The sequence below is a fragment of the Martes martes genome, assembly GCF_963455335.1.
Source record: "Martes martes genome assembly, chromosome: 3".
NCBI lineage: Eukaryota > Metazoa > Chordata > Mammalia > Carnivora > Mustelidae > Martes > Martes martes.
The window spans coordinates 123,620,913-123,644,088 of record NC_137890.1 but is presented as its reverse complement, the minus strand read 5'-3'; the positions used below and the strand labels follow the sequence as shown (position 1 = coordinate 123,644,088).

At 38.8% G+C, this 23,176-nt stretch overlaps 1 protein-coding gene across 1 annotated transcript in view; it reads right to left on the bottom strand.

Moving 5' to 3' along the window:
- Positions 1 to 23,176, bottom strand: part of PDE11A (phosphodiesterase 11A) — a gene marked incomplete at both ends in the record, with an annotated part of 373,297 nt that overhangs the window by 195,204 nt on the left and 154,917 nt on the right. The window contains one exon of the mRNA XM_080799405.1: positions 18,227 to 18,291. Within this exon, the coding sequence (XP_080655531.1) occupies positions 18,227 to 18,291 (65 nt within the window). The remainder of the gene's footprint in view (positions 1 to 18,226; positions 18,292 to 23,176) is intronic.

Here is a 23,176-nt window from a genome sequence, read left to right as displayed (position 1 = left end):
ACATATTGCATGGACACTGGGTGTGGTGCATAAACAATGAATTTTGGAACACTGAAAAGAAATTTTAAAAAAAAGAAATAGAGGGGGAAAAAAAGGAAGTAATAGTCCGAGAAAAGGAAAAAAAATACAGTTGTCACTTAACTTCAGTGACTCTTCCTTAAAAAGTAAAAATTAACCACTTAGCTTAACTCTTTAAAAAGTAGACCCCTCTAAAATAAAGATTTGTTTAAAATAACATGAAAATTGTAAAGAAATCTTTTGCTTGTATTCACTAGAACCAGGTACCTAGGAAGATGCAGGTTTTTAAGTGAGTTTCCCTCAAAGGGCTACAGTTTAGTCTTCTTAGTGCTATCTTGAGTCCCATATACGGGACCCACACTGACTTCAAAGAGAGCTTCAAGAGCTCAACTATATTGACAGTGGAAGGTAAAACAGAATTGCCCTATTACAGATAACACATAGTTCCTGAAATGTGGCTGCCCCTTAAGTGAGGGCCAGTGAGGTAAGATACAAACCTGAGGACAACAAGTTGCAAAGTAGTGGAGGAAGGAAATCAATACAAGTAAAACAAAAGAAGACAAAATAAAACACCCTGGGACAAGTAATTTCACCATCTTCAATTGTCTGAAAAATATATCGTAGCTAAAGATTCAAACAAAGAAAGCTATATGAAAATACACTAAAGTTTTTTTTAAAGGATTCTCAAAATGAGTTTCTAAATGAGAAGACAAATTACCTGAATAAAATAATGTTAATTATTAGACTGTGTCTATATTTACATTTTTGTTCTCAACCCTAGAGTTTAGTCTTCACTAGAGACTCCCAAGAATTTGCTCTTTCAAGAATGACCATGTTGGGGTGCCTGGTGGCTCAGTCGTTAAGTGTCTGCCTTTGGCTCATGTCATGATCCCAAGGTCCTGAAATCAAGCCCCACAATGGGCTCCCCAATTGGTGGGAAGCCTGCTTCTCCCTCTCCCACTCCCCCTGCTTGTGTTCCCTCTCTTGCTGTATCCTTCTCTATCAAATAAATAAAATCTTTAAAAAGAAGAAGAAGAAAAAAGAATGATCATGTGTTGGTCATTCAAGAATGATCATGTTCCCTACTAAGTGCTGGATGGTCATGGGACAAATCTTGCATAAACACATCAATAAAGGTCTTTTCCTCTTTTGCTTAAAGAAGTTGGCAATGTGAACCCATCTGTATATGGATGGGCAGCCAGTTCAGCACTGTCCCTACCTATACAAAAAGAGGTGTAGGAAGAAACTAAAGGGGCCACAACTTTGGGGAGCTCACAAACTGTGACAGTGGTTTATGATAAATGCCCTATGGAAAAATGTACAGACATTATAGGAACAGAGAAAAGAACGGTCAGTTTTGTTCGGGCTGGGAATGGTATTTGGAAAATTACTTCCCAAAAGGAAGTTGGTCTAAGCTGGTGTTTACAGAAGTAAAATTTCCTAAAAACAATTCAGATAAAAACACAGCATGAGTAAAGCTTTAGAAGTTTGAGGTTTTCTGTATTGAGATGATAAATATTAGAGCTAAAACTTAGCATACATGGTGGAAGTGATCAATAAGGCTATTACGTGGTCCCATGGACATACTTTGTATCCACAACCAAATATATACTGATGATTTCCACATCTACAGCAGCAGCCCATTGATTCCTGACTTCCTTACATTTATATCCAAGCACTTTCTGGACAATTCTTCCTTGTCATTTCCAGGCACCTCAAATTTAACATTTTCAAGACTACACTAATATATTCTCCTTGATGTGCTATAACAATTATTAATGAAAACCATGACCATTAACTAACAATTTATCATCAGGTCAGGAGCAGAAGTGTCAACTTAAGCACATCTATTCTATTTTCTCATTGTCAAGAAGTGATTGTCAATTCCCTTTGCTATCTTGAGTATTATCCAGTGGGGACAGGATTCAGAAAGGCAAAGAAACAGGACAGGAACTCCAAGAACTCTTTAGGACAGATATTTCTTTTTTCTGTTTTGCAAACAAAAACTGTTTTTTGTTTTGTTTTGTTTTGTTTTGTTTTTTGATCTATAGGTTGTGCCTGATACTGTTTGCCATTTTGTTTCATTGATTAGAGGTCACTCTGGGCTTTGGTTCACAGAGAGACACTCTATTCCTTACTTTTTCTCTTTGGGTAAACCTTTCTATCCCTGGGTCCTTCTTGAAGCCTCACGCTGTGCAACATTATTTGAAGTTGTCTTTCAATTAGGAGATTAAGGAACTAAGTCAGTGCCAGTGGGACTCAAAGCTTAGCACCCCAGCAAGAGAGTCTTAAATACCCAGAATTGAGACATGAATAATTCCCTACTGGTTTCAGTACATCTTTGAAGGTTACCAAACAAATCTTTCAGTCATAAAAAGTAATGGGAGAGAGTGTAATTAGCAAGCAGAGCTAGCCTGTCAATTGTCGCAGTGTGGTAAGTGAGGAAGATGTTCTAAGTTGCAGCAGTTCCAAAACCTTACCATGACCTGATGGACTTATCTTTAAGGTCTTGCCTGAGGACACTTCATCACACTCTGATTTCTCCTGTTTTAAGCCTTCTGTGTTATTAGAAATTAAGACATGGAGGCCAAAGAACACATTTTCTGTCCTTCATTTCCTCAAGTTGTACCATTAGAGTGATGAGATTTATCACTCACAGGAGTTGGTATCAGTTTGGAGAAGAGTCTTGTGACTCTCGGATGGGTGTCAGATGGCATCACTGTGAGTGGCTGATGTCTACAATTTAGCATCATATAGTGACAACTGCTTGGTTTCACAGCCAAGTAAATCTGGAAGGGTTTTTCATATCTTGGCCCAACATTTCCTAGTTGTGAGACTACAGATAAAATTTTAATAACTCTTAGTTTCCATAATGGAAAATAGGGGGAATAAAATGTATTTTATAGGGATGATTTGAGGATACAATAATATAACATTGATGAATGCATGGCACATAAAAAGCTCTCATAAATATCAATTCCTTATATCACAAAGATTTTTCTTTTATTAAAAACACTAAGGTGAGACATGCTCTGTTCAACTGATTCTTTCCTGGGGCAGGAGAGATGTTAACTGTTTTTGACTGTGGCATCATTTTCATATTTGGAGACTTAATGAAGAGAAAATGTGCTAGCTGGCAAAATTGTTGATAATAGAGCACACAGTTAAAATTCCTATCCTACTAGATGTTCCAAGTAGCCCCACCACATCTCTCTTTGGGGGTGCTCTGGCCAACTGCATCCATCTGTTCTTCTATCTTTAAGGGCATACCTTCCTAACAAGCTCTGGGCATATGTCTACAACACAGCAAGAAAGGAGAAGTGGACTCAATGTGTTAAAATAGCAACTCAAGCCTGTTAAATAAGAGACCTACAAAAGTAAGAGTCAAATATAAAAACCAATCATTAAGGCCTTCAAGTTGCCATAATTCTGTTTACTGCATAGCATCAATCTAAGAAACATTTGACCTACGTGGAATACTTTATTATGCTTGATCTCAGTACTTATTCATGTGCCTTGTTGTTCATGGAACATTTTTATAGCTTTCTTCTCCTCTGTGACAGTTTTTCTAGAGTGACAAGCCCATTGGTCCAAAATAAACCAGGGTAATGAGAGAGTTTGTCTTTCATTTCAGTCTTTATGTTCAAAGGCAGGAAAAAGAAAAGACAGAAATTACATATGGTTAAGAGGTAAAGGTTAGTCACTTGAGAAATATATGTCCTTGACTCTCTTAAGATTTTGGAAGACATAAAACTGCATCTTAAAAATGTGTCTTCTCTTTCATTTATGTTTCTTTCTTATGATTAGCATCATGCAAATGGTACATGAACACATATACCACTAGTATCATGGAGGGTATTTATAAAACAGTGTTTTTTGGGGGAAAAGCATGCAAGTCCAGAAGTATCAAAGTGACAAGTTTCCTTGAGAGGTATGCTTAGATCATATATAAAATGTTTCAGTGGAAGCACTCCAGTCTCATAACACTCTTTATATTTTTAGAGAAAGGAATCAGAACTATATTGACTCTGTCACAATAGAGTTTCCTGGTTAAGAACTAGGCTTTATACCAAGAGGGAGCCTCAGAGTTCAGTCTCTGGTAGCAGTCTTGTCTTCTGCTGAGTTAACCCAGATCTGCTGAAAAACCTCCTTGCTAAACAATAGAAAGGGGATAAAAATGAACCTCCTGGGCCATCTGCATCTCTCTTCTTCAATTAACAACATTAAATATTGGCATCATGAGGTTTAGCAGCCATGAACTTGCTAGACAATAGTCAAGAAGAATGTCCGTCCTAAAGCTCTTGTTTTAAAGGAAGTGACAATAGCAACACCAAACTTGCTTCTGTTCCAAGATGATTGGGGGTGGTGGTGACAGTGCTGTTTTAATTTTTAACATTTTAAAGGTTTTCTCATTTTCTTGAACTCAGAATAGGTATCATCTTTTTATTCATACAAAATACCCATCACAGGCTTCCTAGCACATGTTTTCTAGCATAGAAGAAAGAAGATCTGTGAAGAAGAAGGTAGAAAAAAAGAATATATTCATCATATACTATGAAGATGTTTTGTCTTACACCAGTGTGTCAGTTTGTCTACCATTTCCTATCACTCTAGGTAACAGAGATTAAAAAGAAGGTAAAAAGAAGAGGACAGTATTCCAAATTGGCAGAAGAAGGGCCATTGAAAATTTGTTCCTCCATAAAAGTAGTAAACACTAGCAATAATTGTCAAAATCAACTTTTTGAGAACTCTGCAAATTAAAGAAAGGCTTGCAAAAAATCTGAAGGTGTTTATTCAAGAAAAACAGTTGAATCCCTGTAAAGACAGCAAGTTTTGGGGGCATTTTAATGGACTTTTTCCCATCCCCCTCTCCTCTACTCTAGGGTAGCTGTGAAGACCAAGAGCTACATAATCATGCAAGCTGTGAAAACCAGCATCCTAGCAGCCACTGGCAGAGGGAGAACAGATTTGGAGCTCCCTAAAAGTCCTACGCCCAGAGAACTGTCATTATTTGACCTGTTTGGCAGCTCCATCAGAAACCTCCACTCACAGAGTCTGACTTTATTCGACCTGACTTGGGGCTTGCTTACTGAGAACAGCCTTCACCTCAGGGACATTTGTGGGAAAAAACCAGCAGCAATTGTTTAACACTGCATCTGCTGTAGCTACCTACAGATACGAGTTGCAGCTAACATGAAGTAGACTAGAAAACTTGAAAGAAGCAGCATGGAAATGAGATAATCCTAGGGGGTTTTGAAAAGCTCTGACATATTCCTGGAAATCTAGAAGGTCATACTCATTTGCAGAGTTGCATGTATGCCCAGGAAAGACCAAGAAGGCCCTAATCCTTTATCTCTGGCTGACCTTGAAGCTCTGTGTAAGTAGAAGGCAAAAGCTGTGTAAACTTCCCCTCAGAGAATTGAAAGTATCACCCACATGCAAACAGATCCCTTCAGCAAGGCTGGAAGGTTTATTGGCTCAAGTCTTTTAAGGAAACCTGTGTCCAGGCATTAGCTGATGAGAAGCTAACCAAGCAGAGAATTCAGGAGCCACACACAACAAAGAATTGTTCAGGAAAGTCACTAAACAACCAAGGACAGCAGTAACAATAACAGCAACAAATAGAAGCAACAACAAACACGAGATGGAGTGAGTGGGAAGTGGATATGATCTCCAGAGTTTCCACACTACATTATTTAAAATTTTCAGTTGTCAACAACAACAACAAAAAATAACTGAGATATACAAAGAAATGGGAAGGTACACAGGCAAAAAAGCAATCAACATAAACTGTTCCTGAGTAAGTCCAGATGGTGGACTTACTAGAAAGACTTTAATTGAGCTATTATAAATATATTCAAAATACCAAAAGGAACCAAATCTAAAAAACTAAAGGAAAATAAGACAACAATGTCTCAACAAATACAGAATATTAACAAAGAGTTGGAAATTATAAAAAAGAACAAAAGAAGTTCTAGAATGAAAAATGCAGTAACTGAAATGAAAATTTCACTAAGAGGGTTCAACCAAAGGACTGTGAAGCCAGAAGAAAGAATCACCAAAGTTGAAGCTGGATTAATCAAGAATATCTGATTTGAGAAGCAAGGTAGAATCTCAGAGACATGTGAGACACCATCAAGCATATGAACATTACAGGACTCTCCAAAAAGCAGGAGAGAGGAAAAGGGTCAGAAAGAATATTTGAAGAAATAAGGGCTAAATACTTCCTATGTTTGGTTAAAATAAATATTAATATATACATTCAAAAAGCTCAACAAATTCTCATTTGAGGATAAACTCAAAGGGACCCACACCCATACACAACCCAACTAAACTGTTGAAAACCAGTACAAAGAAAGAATCTTTTGAAAGCAACAAGAGATGTGATTCATCACATGCAAGTGATTCTCAATAAGTTTAAGAGGTCCATGATCAGAAACCATGGAGTCCAGAAGGCTGTTGAATGACATTCAAAGTGCTCAGAGAAGACTGTCAACCTTATCAACAGATTGTATAACACATTTCATTCACTTGTACTAACTAGTGCAAAACTTACACAAACAAAACACTCCCCAAGATGCCAAATTTGAAGCATAACATATATTTGAGTGAAAAATTTCTTGAAAGTTCGGGTTGTATATTTCATATGACCACCATATTTAAAAATAACGAGTACAGGGGCGCCTGGGTAGCTCAGTGGGTTAAAGCCTCTGCCTTTGGCTCGGGTCATGATCCCAGGGTCCTGGGATCGAGCCCTACATCGGGCTCTCTGCTCGGCAGGGAGCCTGCTTCTCCCTCTCTCTCTGCCTGCCTCTCTGCCTACTTGTGATCTCTGTCTGTGAAATAAATAAATAAAAGCTTTAAAAAAAAATAGTGAGTAGAGGCATTGACTGAGGCCACACATACTACATGTATAAATCAAACAAGGCTTATGAGTCTAAAACCGTGTTTTCCAACAGCAGATCATAGCAAAATAGTGAATCATGAAATCAATTTTGTGAGTTCGAACAGCAGATTGTTTGTTTATTTTTAAAGAACAGAATACGTCAAAATATACATACAGTATAAAGGTAAGTATAGTTTCATAAAACTTGTTTTTGATAGTATGTGTATATTTTTGTGTGTATTTATGTACATTAACTAGATTTGGATAGAAAATATATCTTTTGTTATAGGTTGTAATTAAAAAAGGTTGAAAGCCACCATTTAAAGGATACCCAAGGAAATTGGCACAGTTAGGACTCACAGTGAAGACACTTAGCAACTTTCTTCAAAGTAGGAGCAGAATTTCTGATTCCTAAAGTCCTCATCAGGGGTAGGTAGCAATGAGCAAGTGAAGGTGGGTCACATCACACTTTATGGAAGCGTAAGCCCAGAATCATATTCGTAATCTGGAAAGGTGCTAGAGATCATCTCGCCTGGGCCAGGCGCATCTCAGGGTTATAAAATGTACAATATGATTGCAGGGTACAATCACAATAAAGTGAATAAACAAAATCCTCAGTCATCATACTTAGTCTTTTCAGGCTATGATGGTCTATTCCAAGTTGATTCCTGAATACATCAGTGCTGCTGGACAAGAACAAAGAACCTCTCTGGGAGTCTTATTCACAGACTCATGAGTCAATCTTGGAGCTCCTCCTGTATTGTCTCATTATAGTCACATCTCATAGAAGTCAGTTCCCCTTTATTAACTGGCCAGATTTGGGCCATGGGGCCTGTAAGCCTAAAGGAAAGAGTTAAAGAGAAGTAAGGAAAGTAAGCAAACCACAGCTGGAAGGAATAACTTGTTTGCAAAACTAGATTCCACACAGAATTGTAAGGAAATGAAAAAAAAATCAATAAGGCATTGAAACATAAGTTTCAGTTATCTGACCTAAAAAATGTAATGCAGAAAACTAATGTTGAGAAGAATCACAGGACTGTCCAACCTAAAAACTGAAGGAAACCCTAACGGTCCCCAAAGGTGCTTCTCAGAGTTGAGATATACATATCTTCAGGGGTAGGTGTAAATGAGCTGAGGGGGATAAAAGCCACAGGAAAAAGAATGTGTGGAAGGGTCGTATTATTTGATGGAATCTACAATACCATCAATTATAAGATGCATTGTTACTTTTGAACCAGTAAAAAAAGACAAAAAATGCTATGAGGCATTTTGTCCTTTTCACTTATACTATTTTAACCTTATTTTAAAAAATCTTTTAGATTTAGTATAAATTTTATGATACGCCATTCTTGATGGAAAATTTAAACTATACAAGTTGACTACATATAAAAGGAAAAATTATAAGTAAAATAAATTGACTAAGACATTTCTAAAATTTCCTCAAATTCAGTGTCACTCTTCTGAATAACTTTTCAAAATGCAGTCATCGATGTTTACAGATAACATCCTCTTAGCTGTCAGGATATTGAGGCTGCAGCATTTCTTAGAAAAGGGCTCCAATTTCATCTTTAGGTCTCTCTTCCAAATAACCAGCCCCCTCCGGCAAGCTTTGATGCTGGCGTTCTATTGAACTTAGTAGGAAGCGTCACTGGAAAGTTTTTAGGCAAAACCAGTCTCATACTCTTCCCTCGAGTGATCCTTAGTTGGTTTGTTGCCAGAAATTTTAAGGGGTCGCTGTTGTCAGTCATGCCACCAGTGAACATTTAACTGTGCAGCCTCACGTCTAAAACTGAGTCAAGACCTAAGGAAGCTCGAAGGTTAGGGAGGCAGGGCTCCTGGTCATCTGTTCTACAAGGCTGGCTACACACGGCTCATTCACCAGTTCAGCCGCCATTTATTTATCTGTGCCTCTGTGTTCACATCACTGAGTTCAAATTCATTCTCATACAAGACTGGGTTCAAACTCATGCACTAACAGCGCCTTAAGTTTCCTATTTGTGCACAACACACTACTACAATATTAGCAGCTTGGCACAATACCCTTTTATTATCTCACAATTCTGGAGATCAGAAGTTTGTCATGGCTTAGCTGGATTTGCTGCTCAAGATCTCACAAGAGCAACATCAAGGTATTGAGAGAACTGCAACTCTGCTGGAGGTTCTGGGGAAGAATCAAGCTTGTTGTTGTTGGAAGAATTCAACTCCTTGTGATTGCAGCGCTGAGGTCATGGTTTCCTTGACATGTGGCCCCCTCTATATTTAAGACAGCAATATGTGTCAAATCCTGCTTGTGTTTTAAATCTCTGACTTCCCTTATTGGCTGCATCTCTCCGGCTTCCTTTCTTGTCCTCAACTGGAAGAAAGCTCTTAAGTTTCTAAGGGCTTGTGATTAGATTGGGCCACCCGGACAATACAGAATAATTCCCCTATTTTAACATCAGTTGACTAATTGCATGTGCAAGTGTCTTTGGCCATGAAATGTAACATATTCATGGATATGACATCTGAAGGTGAGGGCCCCGGGAGCCAGAATTCTGTTTCCCACATTTAGTTTGATTAGTTTAAAATTAAATATGGTGTCAAGTTTTAACCATTTGACATTACACACGGTGTTATGTTGAAATGCTACATTTTGTAATCTATGTTCCTGAGGGTGGTCATTTTAGTAACTTTGGCACTGACAAGCATGGCAAAGGATACTGGGATTTTCTCAGCATTTCCTATTTGACTAAGTTCAGATTTTCCTTATTTCTTTAATTGAATCACTTGTCCTAGATATTCAACAGCCTCCGACACATTGGAAGTTTTTGACAAATTGATAATCCACACTTTAATAGCAGTCTCGATCATGCATGAAGATGGTTACACCAGCCTCTTACTGTTTTGAAATTTCTTTCATTTCTTGTGAGTGCTTTGGCAATTTCTCTTGTCTTCAGTTGCATGACTTGGCATTGGTAAGTGATCTTTTATTATGTATTTCAGTAACAAAGCATAGTCTAGCTTCATGTCCTTGTGAGTTTCTTCCTTGGTTGTTGCTTTGCAAGGACATCTAGACCATAGCCGTTCGTCTAGATGGCCATGGCCATTCTTGCTTTGCAAGAACATCTAGACCATTGTTTCCCAACAATATACATTTTCATCACTAATATCAAATTTACACTCCATTTCTTGTTTCCATGTTTTTCTGTGAAACAATAACTATTCATTTCAATGCCAGATCATAATATAATCTTATTAGAGACATATTAAACAGCATCTAAACCCAATTAAAGCTTCAGCCTTAATAGAGTAAAGCATTAGATGGCCAAGAGAATTTCTTCCAGGCAGAAGCCTGCAGGAAAACGGGGAGTGCTGCTGGTAGCACTTCTTTCAGAACAAAAATTCAACACTTAGTAACCTGCAAATGTATGCAAATTACTTAACCTCTCTGAGTCTTAGGTTCCTCATTTGTAAAATGAGGACAATAAAGTCTAATGCATTGGGCATTTGTGAAATTAACTTAAACAACATAAATGTGACATATGAATCTTTCGATGACAGTTAATTCTCTTTTCCTAATTAGATTTTAAAAATCCCTATAATGCTCAATACTTGATTTCCAGACTCATTGCTTCCTGGAACTTTGTTGCTGGGAGAGACATTCGGTAGACATTATCTATTTCATCTTCCTCATTTAGTGAGTGTATTAGTCTCCTTGGGCTGCCATAACAGATTTCTACAAACTTGGTGGTTTCCAACAGAAATTTATTCTCTCACAATTTTGGAAGCCAGAAGACCCAAATCAAGATATTGCCAGGGCCATCCTTCCTCTAAAGGCTCTAGGGGAGACTCTTTCCTTGCCTTTTCCAGCTTCTGATGGCTCTTACTGTTCCTGGACTTGTATGTAGCATTCCAATCTCAGTTTCTGTCTTCACATGGTTTCTCCCCTATGTCCCTATATGTCCTCACCAGTCATTGGATTTATGGCCCACCCTATATCCAGCATGATTCCACCACAAGACCCTTAATTAATTGCATCTGCCGAGACCTCTTTCCAAATAAGGTCCTATTTTTTTAAAATATTTTATTTATTTATGAGGAAGAGAGAGAATGAACAGGGCAGGAGCAGTGGGGGAGGAAGATGTTGGGGAGAGCATCTCAAGCAGGCTCTGCACTCAGCAGCCGGATCTCACAACCCTGAAATCATGACCTGAGCTGAAAGCAAGAGTCGGACACTCAACCGATTGAGCCATCCAGGTGCCCTGAAATAAGGCCCCCTTCTAAGGTTCCAGATGGACACAAATTTTGAGGGGACACTATTCAACCCACTGGACCGAGGAAACAGTTTTTATTGAAATAATTGAAAAGAGAACAAATTTCTAACCTTACATATCTCTGAGTGTTCAAGGATCTCTCCTCTCTCTCTCTCTTTTTTTTTTTTAATCTTTATATTCTCAGAAGTGGCCTGTAACAGTATAACTTCTAGGTTTTGCAAGGTAGGAATGACTGCTCTGAAAAGCCTTTGGGTGAAACACCAGAGCTCCAGTAGCCACTGAAGACAGCAAACAAAAGACAAAGTGAAGGCAGTATTTTAACACTGAGCACAGCAGACAGTTCAGACAAATCCATTACCTGTCCTATCCCTGGGAATTTCTCACTGGTCATGATTTTCCCTTAAGTTCAAGCCTCTACCCATGTTTCTTAGCTCCCTTGATTCTTGAAGACCTGGTTTGCCTCTTCTTACTCCATTTTCCCCCCTGAATTATCTTCTTCTTAGACTCCTTTTAAACTCAAACCCCTGTATTAGTTTCCTATTGCTGTTATAACACATTTCCACAAACTTAAGTGGCTTTAAATAGCACAAAGCTATTATCTTACAATTTTGTTCCATCCTCTAGGGTAGAATCCACTCCTTGCCCTTTCTAACTATTCAGCTTGACCACATGCCTTGTCTCGTGGCCCCATCCCTCCATCTTCAAAGCCAGCAAAGGCAGGTCAAGTCTTTCTCAAACCACATCACTTTGACCTCTGCTTCTCTTGTCACATCTCCTCCATTTATAAGGACCCTTAGGATTGTTGTTGTTGTTGTTTCTTCTTTTTTAATTTTTATTTATTTTTTATTGTGGTATGTTAGTCACCATAAAATACATCATTAGGATTACACTGAACCATTCAGATAACCGAGGATAATTCTCCCCATCTCAAGATTTTTATGCAGATCTGCAAAGTCCATCTTGCCAGGTAATATTCACAGGTCTTACGGATTAGGACTTACGGATTAGGAGCTGGATATCTTTGGGGAGCCATTATTCTGAACTATTTGTCCTCATCTTTTCAAACAGAACCTTTTAGCTCTCCACTCTCCAGGCTGACCTGCATGCCAAAAGGATCCTTAAACCAAACATCTTGCCCTTTAGCTGCTCTGAGATTTCTAGCTTTATTTTTCTCCTCTTCTTCTAGTCATAACAAATGAAAAAGATAGCATAAAGATTAAGCTAAAAAAAAAAAGGATCACTTCCCACTAAAATAAATTTTATCCCTTCTACCTCCCTTTATTCTCAGAAGGCCAAAGTGGTTACAGAGCTCAGGTTTTAAATAACAATGTTAAAAATTCCCCTTTAATCAGTTGTTACCTTCTAGAAATTATAGATACTTGGCTTTTAAAAAATACCTTAAGTAGCACAGCTGAGAAAGTTCACTTTCCAAAGCAGCATCCAAACCTATACCTAGGAGATGGATCAACAGAATTTGGCCAAATATATTTCAAACTAAATAAAAATTTCTGTTAAGATGTCCATAAAAGTTCTTTTTCCATTTCTAAGGTACACATGATCATTCAAACTACCTGTTCCCACTGAGGACAGAAAAGAGGTTTCTAACGTTTGAATAAGAGATCCAAGAAAGTTTATTCGAGTTGATTCACTAAATATTCTGAAATTAGGCTTCATAGGAAAGATTCTAATAGTGAGATCTGAGGAGGTTGAGAATCAAATGAATCAGATAAAATCTTAATTTTTTTAAAAAAAGTCATCATTGAGAAGACAAGATGACTGTAAATAATACATCAACAGTATTATGTTCTAAAAAAGTGAGGTATTTATCACTTTCTGATACGTTCTGATTCTGGAAAAAACTGGAAAGTATGTCCCATTCTGGGAAATACCACTTTAAGAAGGATTCCGGCAAGCTAGAGCACATCCAGGGGAGAGTGAAAAGATTGGCAAAGTGTCTGGAAACCATGAAGTATAAAAATCATCTAAGAATAGCAGTTGCTGACTTGGAAGAAGTAAGCACAGCAGATCCACGGCAGTCTTCCACTACTGAGCCACTGCCACCAGGGCGAGGCAGTAGATTCAAGCCCTTGGTGGCTTTGGTTTGCCATTCCTCTAGCTCTTCTCCCACTCTATTGCCCAGATGAGTTTTCAAGACACAAATCTCGGTACGTCCCTAACTGTGATTACTCCCCATGAGTAAGCGTGTAGCCCGTCTCTAGGCCAGTTAAGAGGGCTTGAGCATTTCAGGACCTGATAAGACCCCTGCCCCAGTCCGTTGACATTCTGGGCAGCTGGATGTCCTTACAGGGAGTTAAGGGTCCCCAACATCAATTATGATATCTTTTGTAATAACAACTCACAGCCCAAATTAAAGATCCTGAAACATGCATCGTTAGCATTCTCACCTCTGTCCCTCTGTTTACAATGTTTCCTCTTCCTGGAAGGTAGCTGTGTCACTAACTTTCCATTATCCTACAGGAACTAAGTGAAGTTTCATCACATTCAAAAGCTTTCCCCGAACGTGGCCTTCCATTGTTATCCACATGAGTTGGGTGCCCCTTCTCTCTATTAGAAAACCACCTGGCACAAACCTTTTACAGGAAGTCTTGACTTGCTTTACAGTCACTGATTTACTTGATAGCAGGACATAAGAGCCTAAACTGAGCTACATTTGTACACGAGAAGGCATTTATTTGCACAAGGCAATGTGCAATGAGGGAAAGGGACTGTGAGGGGGAGGCTTTGAGCATCTAAACCTAGTGGGCAACAAGAAAGTAAGGTGGGGAAACCAAGAGAGCAACTTAATGGGTTGTTCTCTGGGTTCTGGTTTCTAAGCCTTGTCCCATGGACTAAGTCCAAGTTATAGAGAAAGAAGGGCTACAGACAAGAGCTTTGGGCACTGAAAGATTTGGAAAAAATGAGGTACATGCAAAGCTGTTTAGGGGCCCAACAACAAACTATAATACATGGTAGGGAAGGTGAGCCCTCTTCCCACTGATGCACTCATTACCCAGCTTTGCTCAGATTTGGAAAGGCCGCCGGTAACTCTGAGACAGTGCAGTGGATTCTGGAGTGGGTGAGGGAGCCCATGCCCAGCAGATACTGCTCTGTCATGTCTAGAGGGAGAGGATTTAGGAATGGACACTTGGGAAAATGACAAGTCAGTAATAAAATTATTTTGTTTCTGTTTGTTTAAATCTTAGGGACTCCCAGAACTAGTGTAAGAGTGGCTTTTGCAAGGGGCTTCCACTACAAGGCAGAAATGACTCGCAGCTAAGTATAAATTATCACTGTTAATGTGACTCTACTTATAGCCACAGGCTGGAGGCCTGGTGAAATCTAGTTATGATTATATTATATTCTTAACCAACTCTGACTGCTGTTCATTGGCCTTGAGATCCTTGAAGGCAGAGACTGATGGTTTTTAAAAAAACCTCTGTGGCCCATTACCTATCTAGTTCCCAGCACGGAGTAGGTATTCAACATATGGCAATTGAATGAAGGAATAAAATTAATGAAAGAACAACCATGTCTAATGGACAAATTCAGGACAAATAGGTGGAAGTTATAGGAACGTAAAATGCTCTTCTAACAATTAGAGAACCCCATCAGTAGAAAAAGCCCTTTGTGGCACAGTGAGAATTTTATCGCTGGAAGAGTTGTCAAGGATGCCCCAGAGAGGGTACATCCTTCATGGACAGAAATGCATCAGATCATTTCTAACTCTAAAACTGCTTGGTATTAATTATACGAAGACCAAGATAAGTGCAGCTATGACAAAGGAGTTAGCCTCACAGGGCAATATGCAAAAATGATTAGTTAGCAACAAAACCATTTTTTGTTTTTGTTTTTTTTTAAGATTGCATTTATTTGACAGACAGAGATCACAAGTAGGCAGAGAGGCAGGCAGAGAGAGAGGGAGAAGCAGGCTCTCTGCTGAGCAGAGAGCCCGATGCAGGGCTCAATCCCAGGACCCTGGGATCATGACCTGAGCCGGAGGCAGAGGCTTTAACCCACTGGCCACCCAGGCACACCTGTTTGTTTCAAAAAAAAAAAAAATCTTCAAGGACTGTCTATAAAAATCAGCAAGCTTTAAGCCAGAATTCATCAGAATTAAAACTATACCCTGAAACATTGTTGCCTGAAACCACAGACATTATCTTCAAAAACTATCTTACTATAACTCTGAACGATGTCCAGAGGACTAAGGTGTCTAATGGACATTATCTACAGTGAAGATGTTAAGTGATGAAAGGTTAAAGGAAAGATTTACAATGTGTTGAGAGCGGGCTGTGATTTGTAGACTCATAGACTGTTTCAATGACTCTTCCACAGCCTCTGGTGAGGTAAATGCTGGAGCCACTTGTCTTTATTTCTTTAACTTCTAATAAATGACTGAAGGATCCCCACATCTACAAGAGGGAAATTACTAGACAATGCAGGAAAGGTCTTCTGAGATAAATGAACATTCTAAATTAATTTAAAGGCCACAAATAGAATGATGGAGTGTACTCCTTCATAATGTCAAAGTTCAAAGGCACTTTTCAAATGTCTCTTTAAAGAAAATCTGACCTTTCTTTCTTTCCTTCTTTCTTTCTTTATTATCAGAAAGTTTGCCAAGGACACTCTGGGCTTTGGGTCATTCTGTTTTGACATGGATGTTCTTTCATCATTAAAAATAATTGAAAGATCAGAAATATTTAACTTTGCAGTGACCAAGAGGACACATTCAGTAGCATAAAAAAGAACAATATTGAAGTACTAGTATTTCAAAAGTTGTGTTTTAATAACTCCATAAACCTCCCCCCCCCATGTATGATGGCGAACTTACATGAGGCCGTGACTGGCTCAAGGAGTAAGTAGGAATACCCATTTTTCTTCTAATGTATTTCATGTTATTTTACATGAAGACTTTAGGAAAACTGCTCCATATACCACTAGTAACTCTCTATGTCTAAATATCTTTTTTAGGTATAGATTGGCTGACATTAAATACAGATCAGGACATAAATATATTTGCAGGAAAACAGAAACCTCTTATGAAAGGACTCTTTTCCCCCATGTTAAGATATAACTTACAGACAGTAAAATTTACCCTTTTTAGTGTACAGTTCTGTAAATTTTGATAAATGCAGCCACACAACCTCAACCACAGCAAGATAGAGAATAATTCCATCACACCCCAAAATTCCCCTGTGCCCCTTTGTAATAAACCCCTCTCTCCATCTCCAGCTCCTACAAACTACTAATCTGCTTCCTGTATCTATAATTTTGCCTTTTCGAAAGTGCCTTATAAATGGAATTATATGGTTTGTAGCAAAAGCCTCTTTTAAATTTCATGCACTGGATAAAAATTAAAGTAACTAAATGATGTGTCGATTTTAATGTACTGATTTCTATTTCCTGAACTTAAGGCAATGATGGATATATAAAATCAAATTACCCTTGAATATTACATCTTGAATAAGGTGGTGCCCAGGGAACCTTTTGAATATATAGATCTAGTGGGGAGTTTGGGGGGTAGGGAAGGAAAAAATGAAACAAGATGGGATCAGGAGGGAGACAAACCATAAGAGAGTCTTAATCTCATAAAACAAACTGAGGGTTGCGGCGGGGGCGGAGGGTGGGTAGGGAGAGGGTGGTTGGGTTATGGACCTTGGGGAGGGTATGTGCTATGGTGAGTGCTGTAAAGTGTGTAAACCTGGCAATTCACAGACCTGTACCCCTGGGGCTAATAATACACTATATGTTAATGAATATATAAATCTTTAGGACTTCAATTTCGACATATGGAGTCAAAATCTCTCAGTGAGGGTTCTGGGAATTGTCTTCATCAAGTTCTGCAAGCTTGATTCTGATTGATCAGCCAGATTTGGGAAACATTAACCCAAAAGACATTCACTGTATGAGATTAACTACCAGGTTGTAAATTATATGTGGGAATAGGATCAAAGTTCAGAGGCTGGGAGAGTTTTATTTGGTGACTTTCTCCTTGGATGTGGCTACCACTTACTGCCTGCAGGGCCTTTAACAAGTCACTTAAACTCACTGAACCTTGGTTTTCTCCTCTGTCATGCCAGGGTAATGATGCTGACTTCATAGGATTATTTGGGGGATTAAAGGCCTATAAAGCCTTTAGATAGAACCTGGCACATTTGGCACTCAGTGATTGGAAGCTGCTTATCTTGCTGGCCTTTGTATCAGTATTAACATCATTATCATCATCACGCCAGCAGAAACACTTTACTTGTCCTTCTCCATATTTCTGCATTTTAGTTAGTCTCACTATTTCTTAGCCCTTCCTCTAGAAGGGACCAAAGTAAACAGAATCCACTTTGGTAGCATCTCAACTGGTATTCAGGGCAGTACAAATGCACTGATTGTCCCCAACCCTCACCTTTACCTCAAAGATGTCAATGGGACCAAAAAAAAAAAAAAAAAAAAGAAAAGAAAAGAAAAAAGAAAGAGGGACACTCTCCCTCTTTCCCAAGGGTACATTATTGACCAAATATAAGCAAACAAAAGGGAGGAAGAGAAGCAAAGGGACAGAATAAAGCAGAAAATCAGGCTGTCTGTGTAGTTAGGGAATCTCTAAAAATTGATTTCATTCATTTGCAGTTTTTTTTTTAAGATTTTATTCATTTATTTGACAGATCACAAGTAGGCAGAGAGGCAGGCAGAGAGAGAGAGGGGGAAGCAGGATCCCCGCTGAGCAGAGAGCCCGATATGGGGCTTGATCCCAGGACCCTGAGATCACAACCAGAGCCAAAGGCAGAGGCTTTAACCCACTGAGCCACCCAGGCGCCCCTTCATTTGCAGTTTTATTCTGCAATGTAGATACATGTATTTTTAAGCTGTAGTTTCTTGAAAATTTTTACTGTTGAGGTATAGTTGACATAGAAAGGCAGCAGTTTTTATTTAAGCTGTGAAATACAGAAGAGTGATGATATTTGTCTGCACTTGCTGATCTAAAGAAAGAACTCCTATCCTCAAAGAATTACATGATGCTGCCAACACCAAGGACTGAAGACAAGGAGCAAAAGACAAACCTGAAACTCACAAGCCCTACCTGTTCTCAGCATCGGCACTGCACTTTGGGGACATCAATTCAAAGGATTTGGTGAACTTCACCACCTGCCACACAGAAAGACATAAATTCAAGTCAATTAAAGCCTTCTTGCAGTTTAACATAATGCAACAAACATTTTTCAGGCTTATAATGATAATTACAAAAATTGGAGATTAAAGAGCAATTTTAAGTGGAGAAGTCTCAAGGGACAAAAAAAGAAAATTCTATCCTACATTTTGGATTTTACATCTAACATGGCACACATTGCCCAAGTTTTAATACATTTTACTAAATATGCATATATGTTTTCAAGTTTTTATTTCAATCCCAGTTAGTTAACATACAGTGTAGTATTAAGTTTCAGGTATAGAATATAGTGATTCAACACGTCTATACAACGCCTGGTGCTCATCACAACAAGTGTCCTCCTTAATCCCCGTCACCCATTTCACCCATCCTCCCACCCACCTCCCCGCTAGTAACCATTAGTTTGTTCTCTACAGTGAGGAGTCTATTTCTTGGTTTTCCTCTCTTTTTCCCTCCTCATAAACAAAACAAATGAACATTGGCGGAAAATTAAATGTGTTGTATTTTTACAGTGAGGTGTTTACTATCTTGTGGTAGTCCTGCCAAGGGACATCTCATTTGAAAACATTTTTAACTTTGTATTGCCCCTTTCACAATCCAATCAATACACATGGAGAAGAAGGTAGAGACAAAACCTGGAACAGTACGCCCTCCGTGCACCCAAGGCTCCTGAAGTCACTTTCCCTGATTTAACATTGTTCTCAGGTAAACATTTTATTGCCACCAACCCCTGCCCCCTGCTCCAAGGGTAAAGAAGAGAAAGCCATCTTCTTCAAGGATCATCCCTAGCGTGGACACTTCCTCTCTCACCTGTCTTGTAAAACCAGCATATTTGGTGCAAGAACCTGATCAAGATTTATTACACTTAAAGAGAATTTTGGACACAGGAAATGTAAAGGAAGTTTTTATTATTAGCTACTACTGAGTTCTTACTATAAACCAGGCTCTACGTCAGAAGCTTCTTTGACTATTTAAGTTCCTTAGTACAACTCTATAAAGCAAGGATTTTTATCTTCAGTGGATAGATGAGGAAACTAACCCATAACGTTTAAGAAACTTGATCAATTTCACACAACTAAATGGGGCACCTGGGATTGAAGCAAGTCTGCATGATTCTAAAGTGTCAGGTCTTTCAACAACACTAAAAATTTTGAGTGGGAAGAGTACCATTTCTGGCCCTCTTTTGACAAGCTATACCAATTGATTAAAAAAAAAAAAAATGAGGCCCTTATACTGAAAGGAGTCATCTGAATGTCACTGGATGCTTCCAAGTTTGACATTTAAATTTGCCTTAGCTGGATACAGTCATGCTTCAAAGGCCTTTTAAATTACCACTTATGAGGAATTGATGGGCACCTGAGAAAATGATTTGGAAACTGGAAATAGATTAAATATTAAAACAGCTTTATCAGTGAGGTAATGAACCCAAACTAAGAAAATGCAACATTAAGAAAAAGAGAAAAGAAAAGAAAAGCCCCAGCATAAAGAAAATTGTGTGTGACTAGTTGAATACAGAGCAGTGACAATAGACCAACTGCAAGGAAATGCCCTTGACAATTAGAGCACAAATTTCATTTCATATCCCAGCATGAACAGAGCCTCTACAAAATTCTTCATTGTGGTCAATTTGACAACAATATCTCCTATCCTACACTCTTCACTACAATATGACCCTGCCACCCTCCTACCAAGTGGTAGGGTCTATGTTCTCTTCCCTTGAATCTAAGTGGGTTACTGACCACTTTGACCAATAGAGTGTATAGAATGGATGTGATGTGCCTTCTGGGATCGTCATAAAAGGCAATGCGCCTTCTGTGTCATCTGATGGAATACTTGTGCCTGGAGTCCTGAGATACCATGTAAGAGATCCAGCTACCCTAAGGCCATTCTGCTGAAGAGGAGCCACACCACATAGAAGATGCCACATGTATTTGTTCTGGTCAGAAGCTCCAGGCTCTAAGTCCTTCCAGTCTAGGAATCAGACATAGGAATGAACAAAGCTTCAGATGATTCCAGTTCTCAGTCCTTAAGTCATCCCTGGTCTCTATGTTTTCCCAACTGTGTGTGGCCTCAGATATCCTGAAAAGAGGCAAGCCATCCTTGTGTTGCCTTCTCTAAATTCCCGATCCATAGGATCTGTGAACATAACATTGATTTAAGCCTCTAAATTTTGGCTTTATTTGTTACACAGCAAAATAACCAGAACACCTATCTTAATCGAGGACTTCAACAGAAACCAATCACTTAGAAATCTTTATACACTTGTAATATTCTTGGGTCTCACAAGGCTAGGAAGCCACAAAGAAACTATCTGCTGGGGCGCCTGGGTGGCTCAGTGGGTTAAAGCCTCTGCCTTCAGCTCCGGTCATGATCTCAGGGTCCTGGGATCGAGCCCCACATCGGGCTCTCTGCTCTGCAGGGACCCTGCTTCCCTCTTTCTCTGCCTGCCTCTCTGCCTACTTGTGATCTCTCTGTGTCAAATAAATAAAATCTTAAAAAAAAGAAAAAGAAACTATCTGCTATCACCAAATAATAAATCCCTCAAACTATATCCCAAATAATTTTTAAACTTAAAACAAAAATAAGGTACAAAGTAGTAGTATTTCATTTATGTTTGCATTATAGAAAATTGTCACAGATCTTAAAAGGAGGGAGTTAGTCCTTTATCTCTGCTTTGATTGTTCATGATTTGTGATTTCTTTCCACTATTTTGTTAGATGACAGAAATTTTTTTCCCTATTTCACCATGTTTATGCTGTTGCTATGGACTACATGTTTGTGTCCTCCAAAATTCTTATGTTGAAATCCTAATCTTCAATGTGATAGTATTTGGAGATGGAATCTTTGGGAGGTGATTAGATCACGAGGGTGAAGCCTCATAAGGGATTATTAGTACTTTTACAAGAAGAGGCAGAGAGAACCTGTTTCTCTCTTTCTCTGCTATATGAGGATACAACAAGAAGATGGGCAACTACAAACTGGGAAAATGCCTTCACCAGACACCAGATCTGCCAGTACCTTGATTTTGAACTTCCAAGTTTCCAGCACTGTGAGAAAGAATGTGTTTGTTCTTTAAGCCATCCATTCTATAATAATTTGTTATAGCAGCCTGAACTAAGACAACTATATTCTCCCTTTTTGCTGCAAATGTGTGTGAGGCATTTTACATACATTATGATCAATCTTTTATGTAGATATCAATGCTTCCAACATCCTGGCAAGGGAGATAATATTATTCCCATTTTATTGAAAGGAAATTAAGGCTCAGAGAAGTTAAGTGGTTTCCGGGAAACTGTACAACCAATACACTGCAAGATTAGGATTTGAACCATGTCAGTCTGATTCTACAGCCCCCAGTTTCCCCACTACTCACTGCTTTTATAAACATGAGCAAAACTGTGACACCAAATTATTTAGACATGACTCCTTCAAAGTCAGAATAGTTAGATAAACTTGGTCTTTATTTATCAATTCTATAAGTATTTTTCAAGTACCATTAATGACTGAATTTGAATAAACACAGACTAATAGTAGCTTCAAGTAAAATACATGGCTTAATATAAGACTAATCAAATTACCAGGAAACTATTAATTGTTTCTGCATTTGGAAATAAAAAAGGAGATAACTTTTTTTTTTAAGATTTTATTTATTTGAGAGAGAGAGAGAGAGGGAGATCATGAGCAGGAGGGAAAGGTAGAGGGAGAATCAGACACCCCACTGAGCAGGGAGTCCGATGTGGGGCCCAATCCCAGGACCCTGGGATCACGACCCAAGCCAAAGGCAGACGCCCAACCGACTGTGCCACCTGGAGGACCCACATTTTTTTTTTAAGAGAGAGAGAAACCATGCAAGTAGGGGAGGGCAGAGGAAGAGGGAGAGAGAAAATCTTAAGCAGGGTATGCACCCAAAGCACAGAGTTGGATGTAGGGCTAGACCTCATGACCCTGAGGTCACAGCCTGAGCCCAAATCAAAAGTCAGATGCTTAACCAACTAGCCACCCAGGCACCCCTCAAAAAGGAGATACCTCTAAATTCTCTGACCTGATAGATGAGATTAAACTTCCCAACATTACTGAGGAGTACTTCATTTGGCTTCCTTCTTAGTATTGATTAGAATAGTTTACAACTCTAAAAGGATAGATTCCTGAAAACTGATAGCAGTACAAATTGGGTTGTAAATGAGAGAGTAAGCCAAGCCCCGCTTGTGGGATCATTAGGGATCACTCTGACAAAGCTCCAGAAATGATACTTGGAAAGGTGTGTGAAATTAAAGAATTCATCACAGATCATAGAGACACAGTATGTTCAGAAGATCATATAAAGTCACCCAAAGCCCAAAGTTTGGTCACTGTAGGCAGAGTAGAGCAAGGACCATGGGTAAGTTCCTTTATTGAGGCCAAGGATAAGGTAGCTTGTGGCACTTGGGAAGCCTGCTCTTTGGGTGATCTGAATGTAACTGGGTCAACATGGAGAGGAGGGAAGGGACAAAACGGGAAAATCACCATGAGGCTTACTGCTTAAACACACATGTTGGGGATGGGTACCCAGAAATGGGCAATAACTGCATAAAAGTTCAAAACAAGCAGGGTGAGAGCAGGCATTCAGTGAGTCATTGAGGCCACAAAGAACAGTTGGACAATATACAAATGAATTTCATCCAAGCAGAAACGTAAGTGAATTTCTATCCAAGTAGAAATACAAATGATTTCTGTGCAGTAGTAAAGGTAAGCCCACAGTTACAATTTTATGATCCTGGATGATAGTAACCATTTTAGAAATCTAACCTACCAATCTTACCCTAGCATTCTTTCAGTACCTATTTTATTTTATTTTTAAAGATTTTATTTATTTATTTATTTGAA